Raw genomic sequence first — 26,251 nt, 5'->3', positions numbered from 1 at the left:
GTTCAGTGGTGGTGGGAGGCAAATCTCAAGAAAGAGCTGATGGGAGGGGAAATCAGTCCTGATAATCTGCAGCAGGAAACTTGTCAGCTCACAGACACTTTCAAGGGAGTCTGATCGCAGACCTTTTACAAAAATGTGGTTAAAGTTGGAGACCAGTGGCTTATACATCACAGACCCCGATAAAACCAGTGAGCAAAGATGTCAGTGCTTTTGCAAACTGTTGTCAAAAGCTGGGGCTATGCATGTGTTAGAAAGAAAAAAACCCAAATCTTCACATTTGACATCTTTGGAGCAGCTCTACTACAGTGACGTAAAGCAATAGCTGTGATAACAGCAGTCAGAGGGGTAATCCTTGCAGTTGGATGACTTGGTCCTACCAAGCCAACCCATCCAGCAAAGCTTCAGGAGGGAAGAACATGAGAGGACACTAAGTCAGCTGTCCTGCCTAAGCATTGCTGCCTTCTCCAGGAAACAAGCTTTAATTTCTAGCTTCAGGTTGCTAAGTCATTGGGGAGGGTGGTGGATCCTCTCTGAGGAGGAGAAAACCATGAAATCTGATGTTGCTGCAGAGGAACTTGTGGATGTTGAGGCTGACTCTACAAAGGCAGCTGATCACATGGAAAAGAAACTTAAAACCATGCTACAACCAGCTCCCGGTCCCATAGTCACAGCATGAGGTTTCACAGAATGGAAAATACCACTTGGCCTCCATCCCTTCATCTGCGATGCTCAGTGCGGAGAAGGTTGGCTCCCATCACCCCCTTGTCCACAACCCAGCCCCTGGGACTCCCTTCTCTGCAGGGATCTGGAGAGGGATGCTCCATCTGCTTCAGGAGTTGAAATCCCACCTGGGTGGTGAGTACTACCATACTGGTGCCTGAGGACACAGCTGGGTCCAGAGATGTTTCTGTTCGTTTGGTGATACGCACAGCCTCCAAGTGCGAATCCCCCTTCTGTCTACAGGGCCCATGGCACAGTCCATTTTTAACTTTTAAGGATATTCTGGGAAAAATAATAAAAAAGAAAAAGAAAAAGAAAAAGAAAAAGAAAAAGAAAAAGAAAAAGAAAAAGAAAAAGAAAAAGAAAAAAAAGAAAAAGAAAAAGAAAAAGAAAAAGAAAAAGAAAAAGAAAAAGAAAAAGAAAAAGAAAAAAAAAAGAAAAAGAAAAAGAAAAAGAAAAAGAAAAAGAAAAAGAAAAAGAAAAAGAAAAAGAAAAAAAAAAAGAAAAAGAAAAAGAAAAAGAAAAAGAAAAAGAAAAAGAAAAAGAAAAAGAAAAAGAAAAAGAAAAAGAAAAAGAAAAAGAAAAAGAAAAAGAAAAAGAAAAAGAAAAAAAGAAGAACAGAACCCAAGCATGTTTTTCTCCATTACCATAAAGAAGGCTTGTGAATGCATGGTATTAGTATCCCAAAAGCTGTTAAACTCCTTAGTGATGGGAAACAGATGGAAAATAAGACAAAAGAATTCACAACTCATGTCAGACTGAATTGAATTCCTTTAATTTCACACAATGAATAACATATGAATAGGAATAACCTTTTTCTTTTTTTTTTTTCTTTTTTTTTTTTTTTTTTTAGTTAAGTGCTCTATGCTGTGCTAACCTGATTTGGTAGCAAAAAGACTGAGCTTTGTTTTAGAAAAAAATGTTTAAAAACCAACATCTAAGATCATGAAGGAGCATGACATTAAAGCATGCCAGATGTATCTAAGCCTCAAAGAACATCAATTCCATATCCAATTTTAAATGTACAAAAATGCTTCATGAATAAAAACTGTTACAAAAAGAACATTTCAATGTACAAGTTTTTTTCTTGCCTCTATAGTCAATAAAATACAAATACAATTTTTTTCTCTAAAATATGTTTGCATACAATCAAAGTAGAACATGCAAATTACACTTTAAAAAAGGCTTTTAAAAACCACTTATGAATACAAACTAAAAATTAGCCAGCACGACTTATAGAACAAACTTGTGCCCCATTTGTTTGATTTTTTAAATTTTTTTTGAAATACAGTATATACATATTTAACACTTCATGTGCATTTATTACTTAAGAAATAGCTTAAAAAAATAAAGAAAAAGAAAAAGAAAACAAACCAAAATGGGATTGAACTGCTTCCCCATGTTGTCCAATTGGCAGCTCTTTTCATGTTTTTACTTTTTTTTTCTTTTTCTTTTTTTTCTACATAGTGTTTTATACAACCTAGGCAGGCATCTTAAGGAGATCTCAGATATGTGTCCTTTGTTGAAATGTGCTTCTTATTATCTCAGAACTGCTGCACCCCAGTTTTTGGATGATACGGAAGGAAGAGGCATTGCAAGGGCATGATGTTTCTTATCTTAATTCAAAAAACCATCCTGGTTTTGTTGGGTTTTTTTAAAATTATTTTTCTTGTCTTTTTGTTGTTGTTGTTGTTGTTCTTTTTACTCTTCAGGATGCTACTTAAATGTGTTTAAGTGCAGTCCTGAATCAGGGCCTGTGAAAATAAGAGTTGGGGAAATCTTTGTGTACGGAACAACTATTCCTGTTTATTTCTCATATTGCTGTAGTGCTCAGAAGCCCCAGTGACAAACCAGCACCTCATTGCAACAGATGTTACCCAAAAAATGTAACAACACAAACAGAATATTCTATACGAATGGTCCAAAGCATTGCTGTCAAGTGGAGAGTCATGGGCCATGCTGTAGGATACCCTAGTAGCAGATGACTATTATCACTTACTTTATTTTTTATTTTCTTTTTTTTTTTTGACAGTTGCCCAAAAACATGCAAGGTGCTTCACAGAAAATTTAATTTTGAAGGATCTCAAGAAACTGGCAGTATGAAGCTCTTGGAGACAGAAGTGGTTGGTTGGTTTGGTTTGGTTTTTTTCTCTCCCCACACATTTGTCCCTATTCCCGGTTTTACGCTGGGTTAAGGAATACAAGACCCACGGAGGGGATGCAAACCCGTGGCCTCATTTCATATGGCTCAGAGCCACATGATTTTGTTTTGTGTTTTTATTGAAGCATGCTAAGATGTGTGTTAATCTGTGACACAGCGGAGGTGTTTGAAAGGTCTTTTTGGTCTTAATAAGCAAAAGGGCTTTCACCCCAGTTTTATACAGTTCTTGAAATGTGTGGAGAGAATTTAGAGTTCCTCAGTAAATCTTCCTAGTGGTAGGGGAAAAAAAAATAATCAAAAAGCTCATTACTGGAATATTGTTGGGTAATAAACTGCAGGAGTGGGATTTTAGCCTTAAGCCCTAAAACTAAATCCTTTATGATCTGCATGTAGTACATCGCCTTATATTATTCTGTTAGCAACCTGCTTATCATCTTTATAGACTATGCAACAAAAAAATACAAATTCTGAGTGGCATCTAACAGTATTTTCAGCCTGCTTTCATACTAATTAACAAGCTAATTTTCCTACCAGCCAGGACTGGCTGCACTGGGCTGTTGTTTGGACAAACCACCAAGGCTATACCGCTGCATCACGCTCTACCAGCACCTTCATGCCATAAAAACCAGTCCTTGGGCGTCAGGATAGAGCCCATCCTATGCTGACAGCTTGCAGCTACCAAGTCTTGAACTTAGTTTCTCTAGGACCAAAAGGACGTCTTTATTTTTTTGTTCAGTGAAGGGTATATGGGGCTGTACCCTCTCAGCGGACACTCTCCTTAAGCACTGTGCCTCCAGCAGCATTTTGGATAGTATTTTTGGAAGGGTAAAAGCATTTTTTTTCCAGAAGCTTGGGAGCATGGGAGGCAGCAGTCATTCAGTGATCCTACCCTGGGGGAGTTGTTGCATCCCAGTGCATTGTCCAGTCCAAATCCAGCCTTTATCAGCGCTCTGTAAGGCCTGACACCTCTAGAAGCTTGATGGGCATTCAATGACAGAATTTGGTCCTTTCAGACCTTTGCTCCACTCACTACACATTGAGATGTCCTTCAGTGCTAAAAGAGGGAACACGGAAGATAAAGGATAAGGTGTTTGGCTTAGTTTCATCTTACGGGCTACCTGTAATACCAAACTTAGAGTTTTTCCTATGTTTTAAGCGACACTGTCACCTACTTTCATGCCAAAGGGAGAGATGGAAAAAACAAGAGATTTCTAAATCAACTAAACCTCAGTCCAATGCTTTTGAAGGAAGAAGGGAGGAGCTGAAGGAAGCTTAAGCATTTTTTTCTGCAGGCCGACAACTTTGGTCGATAACACTGTACTAATTCAAGAGAACTGAAAAGCATAATTGGTTGCAAGAGAACGAGCGACCGGCCAGTTTATTTCTAAGCTGCATTAATTGGAAAGCAAAAAGCGCAAATGAGTATGATGAATGATGTGAAACAAATTGGAAACAAAATTCTGTGATCCCTATCAGTTTTAAGAAGATAGGATCTCAAGATTTGTTCCAGCCTTTAAAACAAAAAAAATAAATCCCCTCTCCCAGCCTCCCAACCCAATCCAAACCCCAAATGCATTCAGTTTTAATAAACTAAGGTGCTATCACAGAAGAAAAATCAGTCTCTAAAAATAATGAGCTGTATGTTTACAGTGTCCCTTTAACACCATAGTCTTGATATGATTTTTGTAAATAAATAACATAATAGAAACACAATATTTTTTGCGGGGAAATTTTTTTGTTGGGTTTGTTGGTTGGTTTGGTTTTTTTTTAGTGTCATGCTATTTGAAGTTTCCTTGGAAATAAGCCAGTTCAAAGATTTCTCAAAAAAGGGAATAGCAGTTGGCTTGTGAATCTTTAAATAATTCCAGTCCCTGCTCCCTTGCTGGAATTTTCCCTCCCCCTCCCATTTTAATATCCATCTTGCCATGCCAGGTGTTGAGAGTAGGGAAGGACTTTAAAAAGAAATGAAAGAAAGTTGAAAGTACTTATTTCCAAATTTCAACAACGGACTTCTTTTTTAAAAGCGTTGTTACTGCAATGGAACAGTTTCATGTTCAGTCTTTGTTTTAGTTAAACATTTTAACTGAGCTGTGGAAATGGAGCTTGGGTATTTTACCCAAGTTAAATCAATGGCTAATGTACAACTCGAATGAGAAATGTACAGTTCAAACTGACCATTTAAAGAGACGATTTGTTACACAGTTTGCATCCACGCAGACTGAGAGCTTTATAGTTACATTATGTACAAGAAAAAAAAATTATTATTTTTTTTTAGTTTATTAAGGCAACCACAACTTGGAGAACATATCCAAAGTGGCATTAATACAATTGCAGTGGTGATACCCTTTGAACATTTTTATTTTATTTTCAAATAAGAACACTTATTCCTTTTCTATTTTAAGATATAATTTCCAAGAAAGAACCTATTTTCCATAGGGTTTTGCTCTCTATTTTTTTTAAAACAATCTACTTAATCTGTTTTCTTTAAAAGATATCAAGGCATTGCTACCCAATGCAAATTATTCAGATCCTGCGTTTCCCATCAATTTCACTGGCAAGTGCAGGTGGTAAGAACTGGTAGGTTTGGGTCCTGTCTTTTTACTCTATTTTTTCTGTCCTATTTTTTTTTCTTTTATATTTTTTATATTCTTTTTTTGATGATTTTGTCCATGTTTACTATAACTCTATTCCCCAGAAGTGTCTTGCTGTTCTCTACTCTTGTACCGAGCATTAAAACAACTTGGTTGATGGATGACCCCTTTTTGACATTTCATTGAAAATGCCAAGTTGCTTCATAGAAACGTGCTATCGTAACTGAATATCCATGTACACCTTATTTTAAATGCTGTGATATTCCATTGTTCCTTGGGATAGCACTCAGAATGAGTGTGCGTGTGTGTAAGGCTCTACTTTTCTGTTGCCTATATTGCAGCTAGTTGTAACTAGACAAGTAAATGAGAAAGAAATATATAGTTCTAGCAGGAGTCAGGCATTTTGGGTTATGTTGCCCCAAAGCCTGGTAGGTATATAAAACTGGAAAAAAAAATCCAAACAGATTATAACCAAGATCACAGTTGAGAAAATGAAACTATTTTTTGTTGGGTTTTTTTGTTTCTTTTTTTTGTTTTCTTTTTTACAGTGATTTCTACTATGGTATGGTTACTCTTAGTTTCACCTGGCCCGCCAAACAGAATCAGAGTCGAGCATGCAGCCCTAGTGATGATGTTCAGCTCTCTGTGAGGATGACCTCCTGCCTCCGGGTACAGTACAAGAACAGCAATGCTGAGATGCTGATTAGTTTTGGAAACTCTGCAAAGTAGACACTCTCCCCAACTTCGACACACACCCCCCGCTCCCCTTAGCCCCCACCTTTCCCACACCCTTTCCCCCTCTTTCCTGGGGGGGGCTGGGGCCAAAGTGATGAACAGGAAGATGGGGACTCCGGCTGGCACAGCTCTCTGTGATGGGTTCTGGTAACCAAAGGGATGGGTGAGTCTGGTGCTGCTGCAGAGGCGAAGCAGACTGTGTGCCTCCCGTCCCTCAGTCCTGGCGTGCCCCACCACTGGCACCTGACATCCAACAAGGTGCGCCAGCCTTAGGGAAGGCCTTCGCTTTCACTCCCTCTGCCTTTCCGGTGCCGCTTCACTTTCATATCCTCCTCTTCCTCCTGTAGGGACTTGCTTTTCCTTTTCCCAATCCGTGGCATCCGGGGAGGAGGGAGAGGGGGCGGAGGTGGGGGGGGAGGGAGAGGAGGTGGCGGGGGTGGTGTCTCTCGAGCCATGTGTATGACGGCCTCAATGGTGGCCATGATTGTATCTTGAGTGGCTGCTTGCTCCAATATCAAAGGGTTGAGTGTCGGTCTCTGACCTCTTTTGCTGGGAAGGTCAATGCATTTTTCCAGAACGGGCATTTGGTCTCTGGAGTCTTCATCAAAGGAAAGGGGTTGCTTCCGAGGACGCCCCCTCCGCTTCTTGACGAAGTTATTGCCTGTCTTTGATTGTCTCTGCAGCCGCTTGGCTTTCAGGATCTTATTCACATGATCCAGGTTCTTCTTTGTGGACAGGATCTTGGTGTAGTTGCACATCTTGCGCACCTCACACTGGATTGCTTCAATTTCACGGCGCTTGAACCTTTTTTTCAGTGGTGAGCTGGCTGTTGGGAGACAAGGAGAGAAACAGGGATAAGTCAAATGACAGTGAATGGAAACTCTGCTTTGCCTGCTTTCAGTATCATGAAGATTAGATGCTTTCAAGCCCAGTAGGCTGAAGATGACTACTGAAGAAGTGATGGCTGTAAGAAAGGACTCTGCATAGAAAATAATTTAAAAAAAATATTATAGGATTATTTATTACAGTCCTAGAAGAATTGCTGTTACTTCCTTTTTTACTGTCCTAGATGAAAAGACAACTTTGACTATTAAAGCAGTCTCCAGAGTTTTCTCTCTTTCCCTTCTTCTAAAGCAACAAAGCTTTTCTACAGCAATATTTTACCATGGGCTTGCTTCATTTTCATTTCTAAACCTCTAGTGGGAGTGAAGGGAGGGCTGCTTAGCATAGCTGTCATATTGGCCCACCATAAGTATTAAACTTTCTATACCCCAAACATATACTCCTGATGCCTTCACCCCAGCCTTTGATTCTTGCCATGGATGCCAGTTAGTATGAAAAGTGTTTGTTACTGAAACTAGTGGGCACAGACAAGCTGTGTGGGTCACTTCACCTGTGGCAAATTCATGTCCCCTGCCAGGGTTTCTTTAACTATCATCTCCACAGATGATAGCTGAAACTACTCAGTCATATAATTGACTTTAATGGCTTCCGAAGTAAGCTTACCCCTGGTTCAGATCACTTACTTTAGATCTGAATGAAGTCCAAAGTAGTTAAGTCTCTTTCCAAGGTCACGTTGTGAGTCATTGTCAGAGCTGGAAAGAGTACCTAGCATTTCTTGGCTCCTGGTCCTTTGCTTAGGACATGAGACCTTGCTTGTTTTTCTTAAATTGTCTCATTGTCCTTTACTGAATGTGACATCTGTTCAGAGTTCAGGATTTGCACACAGATTAAAAGTAACTGTCCCTTTGTGAGGGAAACAGAATGTATAAATTCTGCTGTTGCAATAACTGGTACTCTCTTTCACTCCTAACATATCTGTTCTGTGCTGCTGGAAACAAAATTATGGAATTCAGAATTTCTTTTCAGTAAAGAATAAAACATCCCACTAAATTAATCTCAGCCCACATCTACTCGCAAACTTAATTTACACCTGACTGTCAAGCAGGCATTTGGGTTTGAAATCCTTGAAGTTTCCAGAGCAGCCAAGATTTCAAGAAAGGTTCATTTGGGGGTTATCACTCCCTTCATGGCTAACAGGCTAATCTTCTAGTGGTAGTTTCAATAAAGTTGCTATTGTAGCATTTTCTGTAGATAACCAGGAGCCATCAAGTGGTAGAATCTCCTCCTGTTCACTATAGGTTCTGACAGATTCAGCATACACTCACTGGCCTCCCCTCTTGGAGAAAATAAATTATTGGCTCTTGTACCACCATGTTTCTTGGATTCAGCAAAGAGCTTGAGTAAACAAGCCCAAGTTACAATGCAAGAAGTAGGAGTGAGTCATAAACAAAACACAGACATATGCTCTCTTATAAATAAAGACCTGGATGGCCAACTTCCCAAAGTCTGGTTTTCATTAATTACAAAACAAAATAAATTTTCCATATGTAACCCACTCCCCACACCAAAAAGAAAAATAAAACCCACTTGCAGTTTGTGATTCACAGAGGACAAAAGAAAAGAGGTATACAGTCATTTTGGTAGCAAAGAAAAAGAGAAAGGAAATTAATATATCCAAGTTACTCAGGAGAAGCTTATTAGTTGCACAAAATTCCTCTCAAGTAGGTTACCCCTAAAAAGTGTGGTGGCAGGATCCCTAAGGGCAAGTGGCAGTGAACATATTTCTAAATCATCTGATCAAAAAAAGGTTAAATCCCTGTCACACAAAATGATTAGTCTCATCTGGCCTCACTGGTGATTGACATATCTCATGACATGACTCCCAATACTTCCAGCCCTAAGCATCTGACTCCTCTGAGTCCCTCCCAGATCCTAAGGGTAGTTTCTGGTAAGAAGACTTAAGAAATCAAGTATTTGGCACACTCTTCATCTTCACTGTCCACCTTTTCCTTTTTATTGTTATTGTCAGGGAACATTTCCAAGATATTTTTTTAAAATTCCCATATTCAAGATGCGATTATTTTCCCAGAAAGTAAAGCTGAAATTTTGCAGTTGATGATGGAAATCTCGAAGATGGGAAATTTAGCAGAAATACAGGAAAAATTGCAAGGTTCATGGTGAAATCAGGAGATTTGGCATTACTCTCAACTTTCATTGGAAAGAAAGCCAAAGGACAGGAAATTAATTTGAAATGAAGCATTAGTAAACTATCTGCAAAGATTTTATGTCTGTACTGAGATTTATCTGTAGTCAGTTGTTTCTGCAGCTTAGTGTTACCACCCCATAACAATCAGTGGAGATCTGGTCTAGATGATCAGTAGAGGATGACCTCTGTTTCTAAAATGAGAACTCTATGTAATTTAAGGTGGCCATGGACATCTTTCTGACACCCTGATACTAGATAAGGAAGGTGCAGGTCTCCTGTTCATCCTGCCAATTCCAGTGGGTGTCTTAGGCACGCAAGTGGTCCAAGTCACCCAGGCTAAGTGTCCTGGTTGGAGCCTGATGGTGAGTAGACAGTTGTCTGAGTGGAGCAAAGGCAGGATCTGCTTTCTGCCAAACTGCCTAGTTCTCCAAAATGAACGGATATGCAGACAGTTATGGGGAGATATCTACAACTATACATAAATCTATAAGCTAAACACCACTCTCAGTGTCTTCCTTCACATTGCTGAGATACTTTTTTGCCCTCCTAAAACTCTGCAAGCTGACAGTCCGTTTCCTTTTGGACTGAAACTCATTTTCTCATTCAGAAAAAAAACCCCAACCTTCTGTGCTGGTTTACTGTAGTAATTTTTCTTTCATAAATGCTTTGGGGTGTTTATGACTTTCTCAGGAAGCTTGTTAGAAGCTACTAATAATGCTTTTGCTTTTCTTCCTAGCAAGCCTCTGAACTTGCAAGCTCTAGAAAGGATTCGAGTTGTGTTACACAGTCTGCCAATAGTCAGAATGCATGTACTGAATAAGTAATATGCTTTCAGGCCAGGCTTTTTATAATGAGATATTAGGAAACCAAATATTATTTTGACTATTAAGAGTCAGGGACATCTGATTCTACATTTGGTGTAGAGAGACTATGTGGAAAAGAGTCTGATAGGTCTGCAGGGGGAAGATTTGATGAGGTGTGCATATGACAAAATATCAGGGAGATCTGCCAAAATAAACCACTATTGAAGTGAGAGCCATTAGGTGTTATCAACTCATCTGGAAGCTCTTGGTGAGAAAACTTTGATATAAAATATTTTCCTATATTGCCATGTGATATACTGCTCTGCTGAAAACCAAAGCTAAGTACTAATCTTTTCCATTTTCTCCAGACAGACCCTGCCCAACCCTGGACCCAAGTTGGGCTGCATTGTTTTTTAAGCTTTGTTGTTCTCTTCCTGCACATACTTTACTGTTTGCATGTGAAAACCTTGCTTTGGGAGGAAGACTTTTATCTTGCTCTATCCGGTGGAGTTCATCTAGAAGGGGTTGAAGAGGAGGTATTGAATAGTAACACTATGTCTGCATGCAGGCATGTGAAAAAGGGAATATGCTTCTGCAGAGATGATACACCATGGTGGCAACCTCTAGGTGCTGGAGAGGCGTGGGGGGACACTTTCTAGCCTGGGCAGTTATCTCCCTACACCTCCCCAAACTGCACGGCCACATGCTGCCTCCGTAAAGGCCTGAAGCTATTTGGCAAAATCCAGCCCAAAGTGAAGAGAAACTAGAAATACTCGATGCAGCACAGGTGCTTGTACTTTTCCTTCATCCTTTTCCCAAACAACCTCACCTAGTTGCCCCAAATAAGCAATAACCTACATTAATCTTAAAATACAGCTTTACACGTTTAAAATAAGGCACACAGAGGCCTGGGGTTTCTGCCCTCCCTGGGGTACGTGAATGCAGTGAGGCTCTGTCTCACAGACAAAGACAAATTGAAACGGCCACAGGCCGCTCCAGGAAGTCACACAGGATTGATATGATGCTGGAAATAGCTTGCTGAGGCAAGAGAGAAATCTCTACCAAAAATACACATTTCCAAGGGTAGCTTAGAGCAGGCTGGAGGACCCACTCCAGCATGGCAGTGTTGAACAAGGAGGTGAGCCCAGGTAGATCAGACCTCTTGGAAGTTCTCCATTGGTCCCCTAATTTTAGTTTGAATGGCTTTGTTATGTCTGCAGCACTAAAATCCTTCTTGCTGCCTGTCATTCTCCATCCCTTTGGAGTTGCCTGAGGCCACCTGCAAGAACATGGCACAGAGAAGACTGCTCAACAGCTGGGCTCGGTTTGCCGACTTGATTTGAATGGAGGAATTTTCAAAGAGCTCCCTATTAATTACAGGAAACCCGTAGCACTGTCCTGTTTTCCCATTAACACAGTTTCAGTTTTCAACTAAATTTTTTCAACATCTGGCCTACAGATAAACCAACAATTTAATTAGACTTCTGAAAATGGAAAGAATAAACTAAGCAGTCAAGCATACACTTTCATCTTGAAACTGATCATAAAATATTTGTGTGCTTTCATTCTCCATTGCATTAAAAATCTGTCCTTATTTTATATATAGGAAAGTATTAAAGACTAAACACAGAATCTTGATTTTTTAATGTAAAAATTTATCTGTAAAGAGGTTACTTTACAGCATGGAATCCTTGTTTTCAGTATTTATTTGGGAAATGAGAGGAAAATCAAAAGGAGCGCACTGAAACAGCACTTTTAATTGAATAATTAAATATGTAATCATTCCATAACTCAGTGACACAAATACATTTTCTGTGAATGTGTAATCAAAGGTTTGAAAAGACTATGAAACTCCTAATGGCTGCATGTAGGGTAATGTACTGTGGGTTCCCCATTCACTAGAAATTAAGACACAATGCAAGATTAACTTCTCTATCCATGCCCAAGAAAAGGCGTGATGATGCCTGAATGACTTGGCTCAATTTCTGACTGTATAAAGCTATCACATCTCTGATCTGATTCAAAATAGAAGCACAAAATTTAAGTTGATTGAAAAACATGCTATTCTGACGTATTTTAAATCACTGTTCATTGCCCCAGACAATTTCGCATTTGCAAGACAGAATATTATGCTAAAATCACTGAAGTATGCAGAAAGAAATCTCAGCTGCTCCTTAGCTATTTACTGTGTATTCAGCATGTTCATACTACAGGGGTGGGAGCTATCAAATAAATGAACAACAGGGCTGAGAAAGGAACCCAAGAGCCTTGCTTCAGAGTCCCCTGCTAGACCATACAGGCTGGTGCTACTTGTGTCCTCATTATTGCACAAGTAGTGGTATGTGAATAAAATACATCTGATATGCCAAGATACGATCATGATAAGAAAGTGTTAGAAAAATTACAGCCTGATTATCACATTAGATATGCATATTTGCAGCTACTTGTCCAATCAGGAAGAGCAGTACAAGCACATATTGTTCAGCGCAGTGCCAGAAGGAAGAAGATGGGGAAGAAACAGAGGGGGTTAAGGGAAACAACATCACCTGCTTCAGATGTTGCTGATGATGAAGGTAGGAGAGATAATACTGGAGTTGGCATTGCAACACCATCAACAGCTGCTGGTTTCCTTCTGGTCATCATATTACAGGCAGAACTTTCCATTTTACCATGAAGGGAAGTCTGGTCTGCTTTTAAGTGGGGACCTGCAATTCCTGGGGAAGGAAACAAATTTTGGATGAATATTGATGAAGTAACATGGCTGGGGAATACCTGGAAAAGAGTAATCAGTTGCTGTCCTGCTGTGCCAATATATTTCCATATTTCCCTGTGTATGTGCCTGTTATATGGTCTTGATGCTAGCAAGACCACCATTGTTATTTGTTTTTGATAATTTTGCTTAAGGATGTACCATCACTGATCTCTATAAATAATAGGAAACCAACATAGTAATTCCACATTACTACTTTTTCTTCTCCAAGCAAACACACCCTCTGATACATTTATAAAGACTGACATGTTTCGTATCTATATTGAGCGGGATTGTGTATTAATCATTCCCTGGGTAATTTATTCTCCACACATACTTACATAGTTCTATAATGACCTGACTCAGTGGGTGTTTCATCTGAGTAAGGAGCAAGCAACAGGAACAGCCTCAATATGTGATTCTCTGTCTGAAGCATGTTATGTTTATACATATTTTTTAAGAATTCACTTCCTAAAAATGAAAATTTACCTTACAGCTCATCAAAGAGATGGGAGTTTTAAAAAGAAAAAGAGCACTCTGTCATACATTTTTCTACCTAGGGATTACGGTGCAGTATAAATGAGTAGTAGAAATATACGGAAGAGGTCAAATAGTCCAGGAAAATAACAGCTATACACTCAAGGCTGGTAAATTCCCCCCTTAACAATGTTTCTTAAACTTTCTTATGGTTTGAAACCATTTTATTTTGCTTGCAAATGTGTCAAATTAAAACTGCTGGGATTGAAAATTTATGTATATCTGCCTAATGCAGCTGACTGTCTGTAGAGGAATGAAGCTGGGTTAATTAGCATTGATAAAATACAACTGTGGATTGGCTTCAGGGGCAGTGGGTTGGCCGATGTAAATAAGGTGCAGCTGTGGCTGGTTCTGTTAAGTGATTGAGAGCCAATGAAGAGAGAGCAGCCGAGGAAGAAGCAGCAAGAGAAGTGAGACTGGGTTCTGGATGAGGTAAGATGAAGAAAAGGCAGCAGAGTGACTGTATGAAGAGTATGATGGTGTGAGATGGTAAAAGACCTTGTTGCAGCTTGATTGTTTGGGGAGTGCTGCGCCATGTATCCACCTATTTCTATGTAATATTTGTGCAAGTTTGTGTGTGTGTGTATATATCTGTAAGCATATAAATTTATCAAGCAGAAAGGCAGCTGAAATGCCTCAGTCACTTTTTACAATAAGACTGGGAGGTTTTTTTTTTTTCCCATTTTAGAAAACTCCTAGCAGTTGCTGCTTCATAAATATCTAGTTGCCCAGCTCTTGTGTGACCAGAGCAAAAGTCTTCTAGGGTAAGGACTTTGTGTTGGGTCTTTGCCAACTTATGAAAACCTCTCCCGGTGTCTGTGGTGCTGGGCTTCAACGTACCCTGCACAGCCATTCATTTTTCAAAGGTAATCCTTCATAAATTCCTTCTCTTTTCAAATCTCAGCCTGCACATGGGCCTCAGATAAAATGCATCAGATCTTGGCTATTAATTTACATAAACATTCCAAAAGATCACAGAGCACCTGAGGTTGGAAGGCTACTTTTGAGATAATCTCGTCTACCTCACCCTGCTTAAGCAGAGTCAGCTAGAGAAGGTTACCCTGGGCCATGCCTGGTAGGTTTGGAATATCCTCAAGGAGGGAGACTCCACAATCTCTCTGGGCAGTCTGTTCATCCTCAGTAAAAAAAACATTGTTCAGATATAACCACCTGTGTTTTGGTTTGTGCCCACTGCTTCTTGTCCTGTCACTGGGCACCACTGAGGAAAGTCTGGCTCCATCTTCTTTCCTCTTCCCCATTAGACGCTTGTATGCATAGATAAGGTTCCCCTGAGCCTTCTCTTCTCCAGGCTGAACAGTTCTAGCTCTCACATTCTTTCCTCATAGGACAGGTGCTCCAGATCCTTAATCATCTTTGTGGCCTTTTGTTGGACTCTTCCATATGTACATGTCTTTATTGTGCTGAGGAGCCCAGAACAGGACACAATGTTCCAGATGTGGCCTCACTGGTTCTGAATAAAGGAGAAGGATCACCTCCCTTGATATGCTAGCAATTTTTCTCCTAATGCAGCCCAGGAAGCTGTTTGCTGCCTTTGCTGCAAGGGCACATTGCTGGATCATGGTCACCTTGGTGTCCACCATGGCTCCCAGGGCCCTTTCTGCTAAGCTGCTTTTCAGCTGGTTAGCCCCAGTTGGTACTGGTACATGGGGTTATTCCTCCCCAGGTTCAGGATTTTGCACTTGCCCATGTTGAACTTCATGAGATTTCAGTCAGTCCGTTTCTCCAGCCTGTTGAAGTCCCTCTGGATGGCAGCATGACCTGCCTGCATATCAATCACTGCTCCCAGTTTTGCACCTTCTCCAGATTTTTTTGAGGGTGTGTTCTACCCTTGCCCTAGTCATGAATTAACATGTTAAATATAAAGGGTTGTCAAGCATTGGACCAGGCTGCCCAGGGAAGTAGTGGAGTCGCCATCCATGGAAGTGCTTAAAAAACACGTAGATGTGGTGCTCAGGGACATGATCTAGTGGTGGGCTTGGTAGTCCTGAGTTAATGGTTGGACTTGATGACCTGAAAGGTATTTTCCAACCTAAATGATGTTATGATTCTATGAGTCTATGACCATTTCCCCTTGGATTCTGAGGACTTTATTCTGTTCCCTGTCTTCCAGCTCAAGGGGCTGGGTACCTTGGAACAACTGTCTTATTATTAAAGTCTGAGGAAAAGAAGGCATTAAGTATCTCAACTTTCTCCTCAGTCTTTTTCCAGAAGATCAAGATCTCAAAGCAGAGCCAGAAACTGCTGCACAAACTTCTGTGTCTGTTGTCTGTGCTCAGCGTCTGCAAATGCCAACCAACATTCCCTTGTATTTGCAGCTTGGATCTGCTATGAATAGTCCCTACCTTTGTTCCTTGTGCGTGAAAAGAGAAAAATCAAGAGACCTATGGATTGTCTCAGAAACTGTGGAAGAAATCTCCAGCAGATTCAGGCACAGATGAACTGTGGCGTCTGAAAGACAGGGCTACAGAATGAGCCACTCTGTGATAGGAGTCCTGATGAACCTGTGACCTGATATCAACCTGTGGACTTAATGGAGGAGAATGGGTCTGAGTGCAGGAATAGTCAAGAGCGAGACAGTATTACTGGTCATGGCTTGCTTGGTGGAGATATGCAGAGGAGTCTGCCTGTTAGACCACATTTCCTTCCAGAGCCTCAAATCCAATATTAAGCATCTCAAATTCTATCCATTCAACTTCAGCCTCTCTCTGCTCAGCTTCTCTATTGCAAATGAGAACAATAATATACCCCTCATCTCAAGAGCAGTGCTGCAAAAATAAAATTATCAATATTCATAAAACATTCATCTATTCATACCAAGGCTTAGAAATGTGGAATAAATGAGACATGTCACATGCCGAATAATGAGAGGAAAATCCAGCTACCAAATAGCTGTTCATTAGGTGAGCGTTATATATTGAATAAAGCAGCATCCCCTAGAATAGCTGGGATATTTGACTAGGTAGTTATGCCTATGGGATCACAGCACTATAGAACTGTGCACATGCAAAACTGAGGTTTCACCACTCCATAGTTCTCAAGTTTGAGCCTTAATATTATTAATTCATGAATGTAGTTTGTGCACGATAAATGTGCATATGTGGGTGTATGTATCAATATACATGCGCATATATGCATGTGTATATGGTACATAATAATGCTAACAACCTCATAAATTCAACATCTGATTCTAATTAAACTGAAGGGCCTATATAAAGAGCTGTATGAAAACATGCAGCTGTAACCTGTTGACCTCTATTGATAAAAAAAGTCTCTGTGAAGCTGTGCTTCAAAATATCAAGGGACAGTCATTCATTTTTTCAAAGGTAATCCCTCACAAACCACTTATCCTCTCAAATCTCTACCTGCACACAGCGTTTGCATTAGGGACCTTGATTTATGGATTCCTACTCCTTGGATGGAGAGGCCTGTTGCTGTGGTTACTTGGATCTTGGTTCAAGGTTAAACTACTCCCAAATCAAAATCAGTGGCAGGCACAGCATCTAACAGCCAGGTTATTGACTACCCTAGGATGCTTAAAGGTCAAAGACCAAAGTGCTGCTTACTGCCTTTGGGGTGAGTCAATATTTTCAATATTTTTATTCTGTTTCTTCTGAAGTAGTTGTTTCTCAATTACCACCTATCTGGGTTTAGCAAGGTCATACAAATCACTGAGGAAAATCCTCCCCCTACAGAAGAGATACAAATGTAATGAATTACTTCAAAGTCTACGTGGCCCAATTGCAGCTTATTGCTAGTGAATCATGGGTTCAGCCATCTGTCTTTTGTTTTAGGCACTTGGTTTCTTCAGCCTATATCACTCACCTCACTGAAATTCTCATCTAAATTGAGGACCAGAAGTAATTTATGGATCTGGAGCAGCCAATCAGGAAGAGCCATCAGGTTTCTTTCACAGATACCAAAGGGCAAACAGAGACTCGGAGGCACTGCTGGAAACCCACAGAGGTGCAGCGATTTACTCACAGTGTGTGATCACGCTGCAGGAGTGGGAGGTCTACCCCTGGAGTGGTTGGACCTGCTACTGTGGTATCATCACCTTGTGTGGACTTTTTCTTCCCATTTGGGGCACTCTGTTCAGAAGGCTTTATGTAAGAGAACCCCCCCAGTTCAACCCATCTTTGAATCATGTGAAATTAAATCATCTGCAACTCTATCACAGCGGGGTCAGAGTTTAAAATTCACACACACACATCCATGATTCCACTGTATTTTATCCTTTGCCACTGCTCCAGAGAGAGAGAACAAGGTGATGTATAGTGGTGGTCTGATTTAGACCTTATTTATCACACTGGTCTGTTGATATTTGCACATATCCTCCAAATTAGACCCTGCTCCATCCCACAAAAGACCCATACCTTAATTTTTCTGAGTCCTATGTGCGTATGCAAGTGAGCAACGGGCAGCAAGGCAGGGAGGAAATCAATCATTATTTCTTTAATGAGAAAGGGCAAAGGGAAAGGACAACTTCAAAAGCAAGGGCAGACATGAAGGAGATTATCAATAATCTAAAACAGTAATGGAATGATTAAAATAAGGAATCATAATGATCACAAGTAAAAGGTGAATCAGGAGAAGCACCATTCTAGTTCAGGGCAGAGTGGCAGAAAGCCTGTATCAGGGAACACAATACTGATGTGAAACTGGCCTTTTTCTTAAAGATTTATGGCATTCTTCGTTCACTGGCTAAGCAACTTATGAGCTCTGACTGATAATTAATACATTAATTTAAAATGCCTAGTCACTATTGTTGTTCATAAGTACTTATGTCACAAGTAATGTGGTCTAGCTGAATTGTGCTAGGCTCTGTACAAACGGATTAATTAGCTATCCTTGCTTTACTGTTAAATCATGCTCACTCTGCTTATTGCATTCATCTGTTTTCTGTCATCTTGTACTTATATGGAAGGGTTCTTGGACAACATCCACCTTTACTACTTCAATTTGCACAATCTAGCACAACACACACCCAGGCTGGAACTCTAAGTGCCAGTTCAAAAGAGATAATAAATGTTAATTTGCTATTGGAAACCAGAGAAAATCAGCTGATAAAAATCAATATCAGTGAAGCTTCTGCTGGGGAAGATTTTTTTTTTAGAGTTCATTGCACTGGATTTCATCCTCCCCACAGATTTCTGGAAAACCACAGCTGTGCTTAAATTGTTTATGCATCTGACCATTGTTATTGGAAAACTCATACAGACGATTTTTCTCCCAGTATCTTTGCATAATATAGCTACGCAATGCAGCTGTACAGGAATGCACATCTAAACATTAAGTTAGTCATAGTATTTGCATTTTGATAACTCCTCTGTCTTGAATAAAGAACCAGAAGAAACCTTGTATCTGGGTGAATATTTTCTTAAGGCTGATTTTAAATAAATCAGTCAAAAGTTTGGCATTGCATCACATTCCAGAAGGGAGAATTGAATTTCTATGTGATAAATGTAGTTAAGGAAAGGAATTATTCTTCTTAAAGTAATATTATTACTTTTCTAACTTATGGAACTCATTCCCTTGGCTTCTATTTGATGTGTATTATCATTTAAAAATAACTGTACTTTCAATGTACAGCACTGCTTTATGGCTTTAGGTCCTTTTATCTTCCTCCCTTTTCCACTACCACATTAGAAACTTCAAATTCCACCTCTTCTAGGAGGGATTTTATATTCTGCAGGATGTGTCCCCCTGAATAAAACCCAGTTCTTGTAGAATAAAAAATAAAAATAAAAATTAAAATTGATTTCATTGCCAACAGGCAAAAAGTTAAGACATGGTGGAAACTGCTTTATTTCATTCCAGTTATCTTCCCGCTTCTTTTTCTTTTTTTTTTTCTTTTTTTTTTCTTCTTAAATCAGGATAGTTTTGGAGAAAGAAAGGGAGACTGAGAAAGCCATCATTAGATAGATCTTCTGATCTTTATCTGCAGTAGCACAGTCAGAAGAGCTAATGCTATGATGATAGCTTTGAAATCTCTTAGGAATTGGATAAAGAGAAGCGATAGTGATGAACTCCCAGCTAATAAACACAGAGTGCTTATTTCTGCAGAATGATCAATTTCCAGATGTCCTGAGGCTTGTCTGATACAGTTGATTTACTCATTCTCCCTCACTTCACTAATAAAGCCTAAGTCCAACATCAGATTAGATAAGAGCCAGATTTCTTAAAGGGGCAGGAGGAGGGCTGGCATCATGGCACGTAAATGCTGGGAGACATACTAATCTCTTCTGCCTCCTCCTATAACCACCAAGCTGTCTTAAACAGCTGCCTTCCTCTGCTGAAATCATACACTTTATCTGCTTTGGGTTAGTACAGTAATACAGACAATTAATTTGTTATCTTGTTAGTGGAAATTTAATGCAATGATCTAAAAGAACTTACATATTGTGATAAACTTTAGTGCCTCCAGGGCGCTTCTCTTCCATAGGACTCATTTCACATCCCATCCATTATGTAAATGAGATGTGGAAATAGTTTAGTTCCCCTAATGTATACGTACACTGATGGATTGCACAAAGTCAGCCCTACTGAAACTAATGAGGTTAAATGCATCTTGCCATTCCTTTCTACTTGGGTGAATCTCCGCCTGAGTTCAAGAAACGTGGTGCAAGCCTTCCTCTTGGCTTCTTTGGGAAGATAATTGTGTTTCCTGGCAGGGAGCGCGGTGGCAACTGCTGCATACCTGAAGCTTCATGAGGTGTTACTGAGGCAAGCAGGGCAGCTGCTGGTGCTCTCTGCAGCCGTGGCATTGGCTGTAGAGGCTTCAGACCCCCTTCCACTTTCGGGAGGTGGGTCCCGGCATGGAGCGACCAGCTGCAGGAATCTACAGCCTACAGTGATGTGCAATGGTTGAAAACAAGAATTGTTGACGTTACTGATGAGCGAACTAAACCCAAGGAGGAAAGGGTAAGGAGCCATTATTTTGCTCATCACCAGGATAAGTTTTTAATCCCCTTTGCCCCTCCAGCTAAGAGGATGCTGAGCTGTAATTTGAAATTCCAAAGGGCCAATCTCCCACCTGCTTCAAGCCTGTATTGGCAGAGAATTAGACTTCCTAGGAGATGGAGTCTTGAGCTTTGCCTGTTGGCTTTGCTTTGGGATTGCTTTTTCCTGTACCGGTACAGGAAGAATCATGGCTCCTCCATCTCATTCCTTTCCCTCTTCCTCTGCATATTGCTGGCATGAAAACAGAGGGGTCCTGAGTCAGGAGACTGAGGAATAAAGGACATGCAGCCTCAGCCATGGGAGATGAGGTGATCTGTGTCTGGAAGCTCAGTCCTTCATGTACTCAAAGATGAAAATTTATTGGAGCTGATGGACGCAGTTCGTATTCCAGGGCAGTATGGAACAGTAACCCAAGGGGGCTACATGTGTGCTCCTGTCTCACATCCTCCAGCCTGCTGCATGGCCTTCCCTGGCCCCCAGCCCTTCAGAGTAGGACAGGCATCTGAATATGTCATGGAAGAAACCACAAAATTTTGTCATGCCAGGAAGTGATGAACATGTGAAATGAGGATACCCAGTAGAAATTGGATCAAAGTAGAACAACACGTTAGTTATATGTGGGTGACAGCAATCAATAAATTTAATGAGAAAAAACTTGAGGGTTCAGAAGACTAATGCAGTCAAAGGCTCCAGGATCCCAGGCCTTGTGAGCATGGATTTAAGCTAAAGGGGCTTTCTAATGGGTTCAGAGCCAAAGGGTTTTCCTGCCCAGATCCTGAAGTTTTTAGCTGGGCAGAAAGTTACAATTTACAGTTGTTGGAGACTGACAGAATCAAGAGAGACAGACAGAGACTGATGGTGTTGGAGAACTGAAATTTGCCATTAAATGTCTCAGCAAATTAATCATTTAATACACTGTGATGAAGAACTAAATTCTCTTACAGGGGAGGAAGGAGAAAAAATAAAATCTTAGAAGTGGAATTAAATGTTTGAGGGAAGATGGCTAGGTGGAAGTGAGCTAAAGGGCTCTTTTTTGAGGCATAAAAAGCCATTAGGTATGCTGAGTGGCAGAAATAAAGACCTGCAGCTAGGAGCAAGGAACTACCTAGAGATGAGTAGTCACACTGAGATGTGCTGTCAAAGTGGATGAGGATATGCTCACTGGGGAGGGAGGAAACAGAAGATAGGATTTCTTTCTTGAGAACACAGCTGAGAAAAGACAGACGGGGAAATTTCAGTCCGTAAGTGATGAAAAAAATCAAGGGTGGTGTTTTGAGTTGTTTTTCTTAACAACAGGGATGATAATTTTTAAATGTGGCAGATAGAGCTGATATCCCCTAGGCAAATGGAGTTGGGAGCAGTTCGTATTTATCACAGATTAAATGGGACACTGACAGCTTTGGTAGGAGTGTGCTGGCATGAAGCATAGGGAGAAGAGTCAAGTTGCTAGTGGGGGGAGGATGGATGAGGCACAAGGACTGGGCTGATGTAATGATGGAGTCATTTTTCAGGCACATCCAGTGCACAAAAAGTGATGAAATCTAGGAGAAGTTAGCAAAATAATTAGCAAAAATCTTGCTGAACAAGTTCGGCTAAGAGACCTCCACTGAGAAAAAAAAGCACAGTGTTCCTCCAGAAACGGCAAGGCTTTGTTCTCCCTCTGTACACATTCAGCAAAAGACAATATATGTATGATGCATAAATTCAGCTGATATTTTTTTTCTTTCTAACCAAAACGTTATATTTGCATTACACCAATTTAAGTAGTCATGTGATGCCTGTGTTAGAAAAATAAACAGTACCAGGGATTTTGCACTCATCTATCACAGAAAAGGAAAACATGAGAACCAGGTGGGCACCTCCACCATCCAATTTAGTCCAGTAATATCTGAACCGGTCCCTAGAGGGGTCCACACATTTCTGCTCACTGTAGCTGCAAGCGAAGGTAGCTAAGCCATGGTGGTAGGCACTTGGGGACCGGTGGGATGAGGATGGGCTGAAAGTCACAGAGCTGATAAGAGCATCCAAGACTGCTGACTTCTAAGTGTTCTCCCTACTGGGCAGCCTAGTCATTTCATTTTTCTTCTTTATCTGTAATAAGCTATGCCCCAGTTCATACAATGAGAAATTCTCCAAGTATGACATGCATTTGAAGTAAAATCTCAGCACTTAATAGAAATCCCCATATACCCTGCAGTCTAGGAGACTGTGGGGAGTTTTTATTTTTAGAAGGTCTCGTGCTGGCTTTTTTTTAATATCTGAGTCCATTCATCCCACTTTAATGCTGATTTATCACCAAAATGAGTGCTTGCTTTATCAGCACCAGAGATGAAAAATAATGCACACTGGGAGTGTATATATCATTCTTCTTCTCTCTCCTTTTCTGTATTTCAGATCAATAGATATGGGATATTTTTTCACCTTTCATTCTGAAAACCACAGCAATTGACTGCAATATGAAAACTGAAATCTATTTAAACAGATGCATAGGTAAGATCAGAAGTGTTATTGCCAATTAGCCTCAGCAGCAAAGAAGTTTAACAGTTACTTAGCATTATGGTATATAGGACTTTAATTTTGTTGCCCCTTTCCAATGGCATTCTGACAACAACTAAAATATTTGAAATGACCAAATACAGTACAATGTTTGGCTTTATTTTAACAGCTCAGACAGACCTAGAAATCAGGATTTTTCCCAAAGTTCATCCTTTCCTTTTATGCTATTAAGAACCTAGGTGGTATGCCGTTGCTCCGATATGAACTTCAGTGTAAAATCTTCGTGTTTACATTTTTTTCAAAGGAAAATTCTGAAGGAAATACTTTATTGAGAGTGCTTTTCATTAAAATTCTTGCTGGAGACTGCTTGCTATAACAGTGTAAGAAGGATGGCAGAGGGACCACGTGTAATAAGGTCAGAGACTGCCTGCATGGGGTATAGACACAAGAAGGGATCTGACTGATGAAGAAGAGGTTAAAGAGGTGAAGAGTGCAAAGTGGAATGAAATAGGGAAATAGATGGAAATAGGAGACAAAGAATAGATTGGAAGGAAGCTGGAGGAGGGAAATCGCTTATTACAGACGTGTGAAAAGCAGATTGTCAAGAACTAGAATAAAGAGCATACTGGGAAAACCCTAAATGCTCTTAACCGCTGACATTTGGAGTTATGCTATCAACTCGAATGCTGAACGTCTATGCTTGAGCCACTCTAAGTTTCCAGAAGGCTTTTCTGCACAGCTTTTGTGCAAGCCTGTCTTCAGTTTTCACATTTGCTGGAACCAAAATAGGATATTTTAGGTTCTTCAACCAATGAACTGCTCTCCCTATGGCCTTATATGCTTCTTTTATAGCAGCAGGCAGACAAAATACAGAAAGGTGTATCGGGGTAAGAACGTATTCCCTATAAGCATCCACCCTGAGAGAGCATCATGAGGGAGAAAAGGTGATAAAAGCAAAGATTTTCTTACTTATCATTGCTTTCCTAAGGTGGCAGAATTTTATTATCCAAAAGGATTGCTTTTAAGTGGCAGAATCTGCTGAAATTCTGACCTGAGATTTTGGTCAGGCCATCAAACTATGGAAAAAACAATGAACCTCAGTAAATTACCAAGCACAGGCTCTCCAGCCTTGATGCTTGAAATTAAGTTGATAGCATACTTTATTTTCTCAGCACTCCATGTTCCAATACAGATTTACCCAAGGATAAGTCTCAGTTTCAGAAATTTGTTTGCAAAAGCTAGCCTTGGAAATTTTGCAGAAAAACTAGAATTCTGGGAGGAAGAAGTCTAAAGGGATTTTATTGAGCAGTTTGGGCATGAAAAGGCACTCAGGCCTTGTTTTCTCCTACTGGGACAACTGCCCAGGAAAACAGCTCAATCAAATTCAGTATTTTGAATTTTTTCTTTGAAAACAAATCTATGGTTTTGTACTTACACCCTCCTAATGGTGTTTTCTTTTAACAACTATGGGAATAGGGGGTTTGTCTCATCTAACCTGGGTGTTTACGTGAGAGCTACGTGTCTAAATTGCCATGACAGGCAACAGAGATCAATTTAATACAGTCAGAAGAGTGGGGTGGGTATTTCACCTGAAAAAGTGGGGTCTGCTTTAGTCCAGAATTAATTACTTTCCAGGATCCATTGGCTAAACTTTCACTGACTATACTGAAAACTGAGAAACCTGACTCACATTGCAATCTTATGCTACAAACACCCAGATTTGCGAGAGAGGATCCATCCTCCCCCCCAAAGCTCTGTGGCCAAGTCACCTCTCAGGTTTAAATTCCTCCTACTCAAATGGAGAGGCTCAAATGTAGATGGTGCACCCCTGGGCCAGGAATCTAAGCTCTACACAGGCACCTGATTGTATTTGAAATGACCTCAGGTATTTGAAACATCCGAGGGAGGCTGGCAGATATGATAAAGGGCTTCAGGCAAGACCTCTACCCTTCTGCAAGAGCAGCTGGAGGCCAGTCAGGATATCCTAGGCATCTCAAATTGCAGTTGACAACTATGTGTGGGCAAATGAATTGAGCCCTGAGCCTTCATTTTCACTTGTTCCAAAGTCTTTTGTGGGTAGGGAAATAGCTCATCATTGTAAAGATCCCCTTGTCACCAAGGAAGGAGCAGCACAAACATGTCCTGTCAATTCTTCCCTGAATGGGAAGCAAAACGGCTGCAATGCAAGGCATCAAATTATACATTCAGGAAATTTTAAACTGGAAATTTCCTGTGATATTTAGGATGGATTTGTTACCCAGGAAGAAAATTAGAAATATTTTTTTCTGTCCCATGATAAGGGCCTTTTGTTGAAATCGCAAAGAAGTGAGTACATCATATTTTTTTCTTCCAATAAATGGAGCATAACGAACAAAAAATAAAAAATAAATCCAACAACCAAGCAATTCAAAATTGCAGGTGAGAGAAAAACACAGGAACTTATGTGACACAGCTCCATAATTGCTAGTATATACAGAAGGAATCTATGAAATATATATAGCCTGTCCAACAGATACAAGAACAGGTCACCCCAAGTGTATAATTTGCTTCATCTGTGTTTGAAGCTAACTCAAAGCAAAGAGGGCAAAATGTCTCGGAATGATTAGACAACTAACTAAGCTTAACATTTCCTCTCCTCTCTTGTTTATCCATTCTTCATTGTTCATTTAGTGTTGGGAAAAGGCTCTGGAAGCAAAACCGTCATGATGGCTTACACACATCACTTAAACCCAGCTCAACCTCTCAAAAAAGCCTCTGAAGGCAGCCTAAGTTATGGTTAGGTCTTAAGCTGGGTTTCTCCACGGGAATTTTTCTCCTCCCCACAAACATAAGAGCCATTTCATCTAGAGATGTGAATCCTCAGAGATGGGAAAAAAAACCACAAAACACCAAAGACACATCAGTAAAATACCTTCATTGATGAAGATTAATTGTTTCAATGAAGGAAAAAAAAGTGTTTAGCAACTGCTGGACATTTCCAGGGCTTGCTGTGCTATTTCTGTATAGCTGTGCAGCTGTTTCTCATTCCAGGAATTAAAGGAAAAAAAAAAGTCTTCTGTTTTTTTAAATGATCTGGAACCACTTGGCATGTGACTTCTGAAGTGTTTAGCACAGTCTTACAAAAACATCATGAAAATTTATCAGCCTAGGCCCCAAATCTACTTGCCTGCCTTGTATCATCAGTTATCATGCTAATGAAAATACTAATGACATTTCAATTGCATTTCAAGAAAAATGAGCTGTTTCAACTGAACAGGAATTAGAAAAAAATTAAATTTTTGCACAAAGAGTATATCACTCTCCTCTTTTATTATTATAAATTAGATGAAGCTCTTGGCTTCAGTGAAGGCTGGGGTCCCACTATACAAGTCACAGTAGACATAAAAAGTGAGAAACAGGCCATATCACTGGGCAGAGAAAGGAAACGAA

At 40.2% G+C, this 26,251-nt stretch overlaps 1 protein-coding gene across 4 annotated transcripts in view; it reads right to left on the bottom strand.

Moving 5' to 3' along the window:
- Positions 1 to 1,482: 1,482 nt before the first annotated feature.
- Positions 1,483 to 26,251, bottom strand: part of LOC101920929 (SET-binding protein) — a 271,629-nt gene continuing 246,860 nt past the window's right edge. For 3 of the 4 annotated variants that reach the window (XM_055792952.1, XM_055792953.1, XM_055792954.1), the window contains 2 exons: positions 12,606 to 12,773; positions 1,483 to 7,033 (listed from right to left, as the gene is read on the bottom strand). In XM_055792952.1, coding sequence (XP_055648927.1) covers positions 6,477 to 7,033; positions 12,606 to 12,773 — 725 coding nt within the window. In that variant the 3' untranslated portion in view covers positions 1,483 to 6,476. The remainder of the gene's footprint in view (positions 7,034 to 12,605; positions 12,774 to 26,251) is intronic. The other variant, XM_055792956.1, reaches the window with a different exon arrangement.

The sequence above is a fragment of the Falco peregrinus genome, chromosome W (genome assembly GCF_023634155.1).
Source record: "Falco peregrinus isolate bFalPer1 chromosome W, bFalPer1.pri, whole genome shotgun sequence".
Classification (NCBI taxonomy): domain Eukaryota; kingdom Metazoa; phylum Chordata; class Aves; order Falconiformes; family Falconidae; genus Falco; species Falco peregrinus.
The sequence above is the reverse complement of the archived record's forward strand: the minus strand, read 5'-3'. Positions and strand labels throughout refer to the sequence as shown.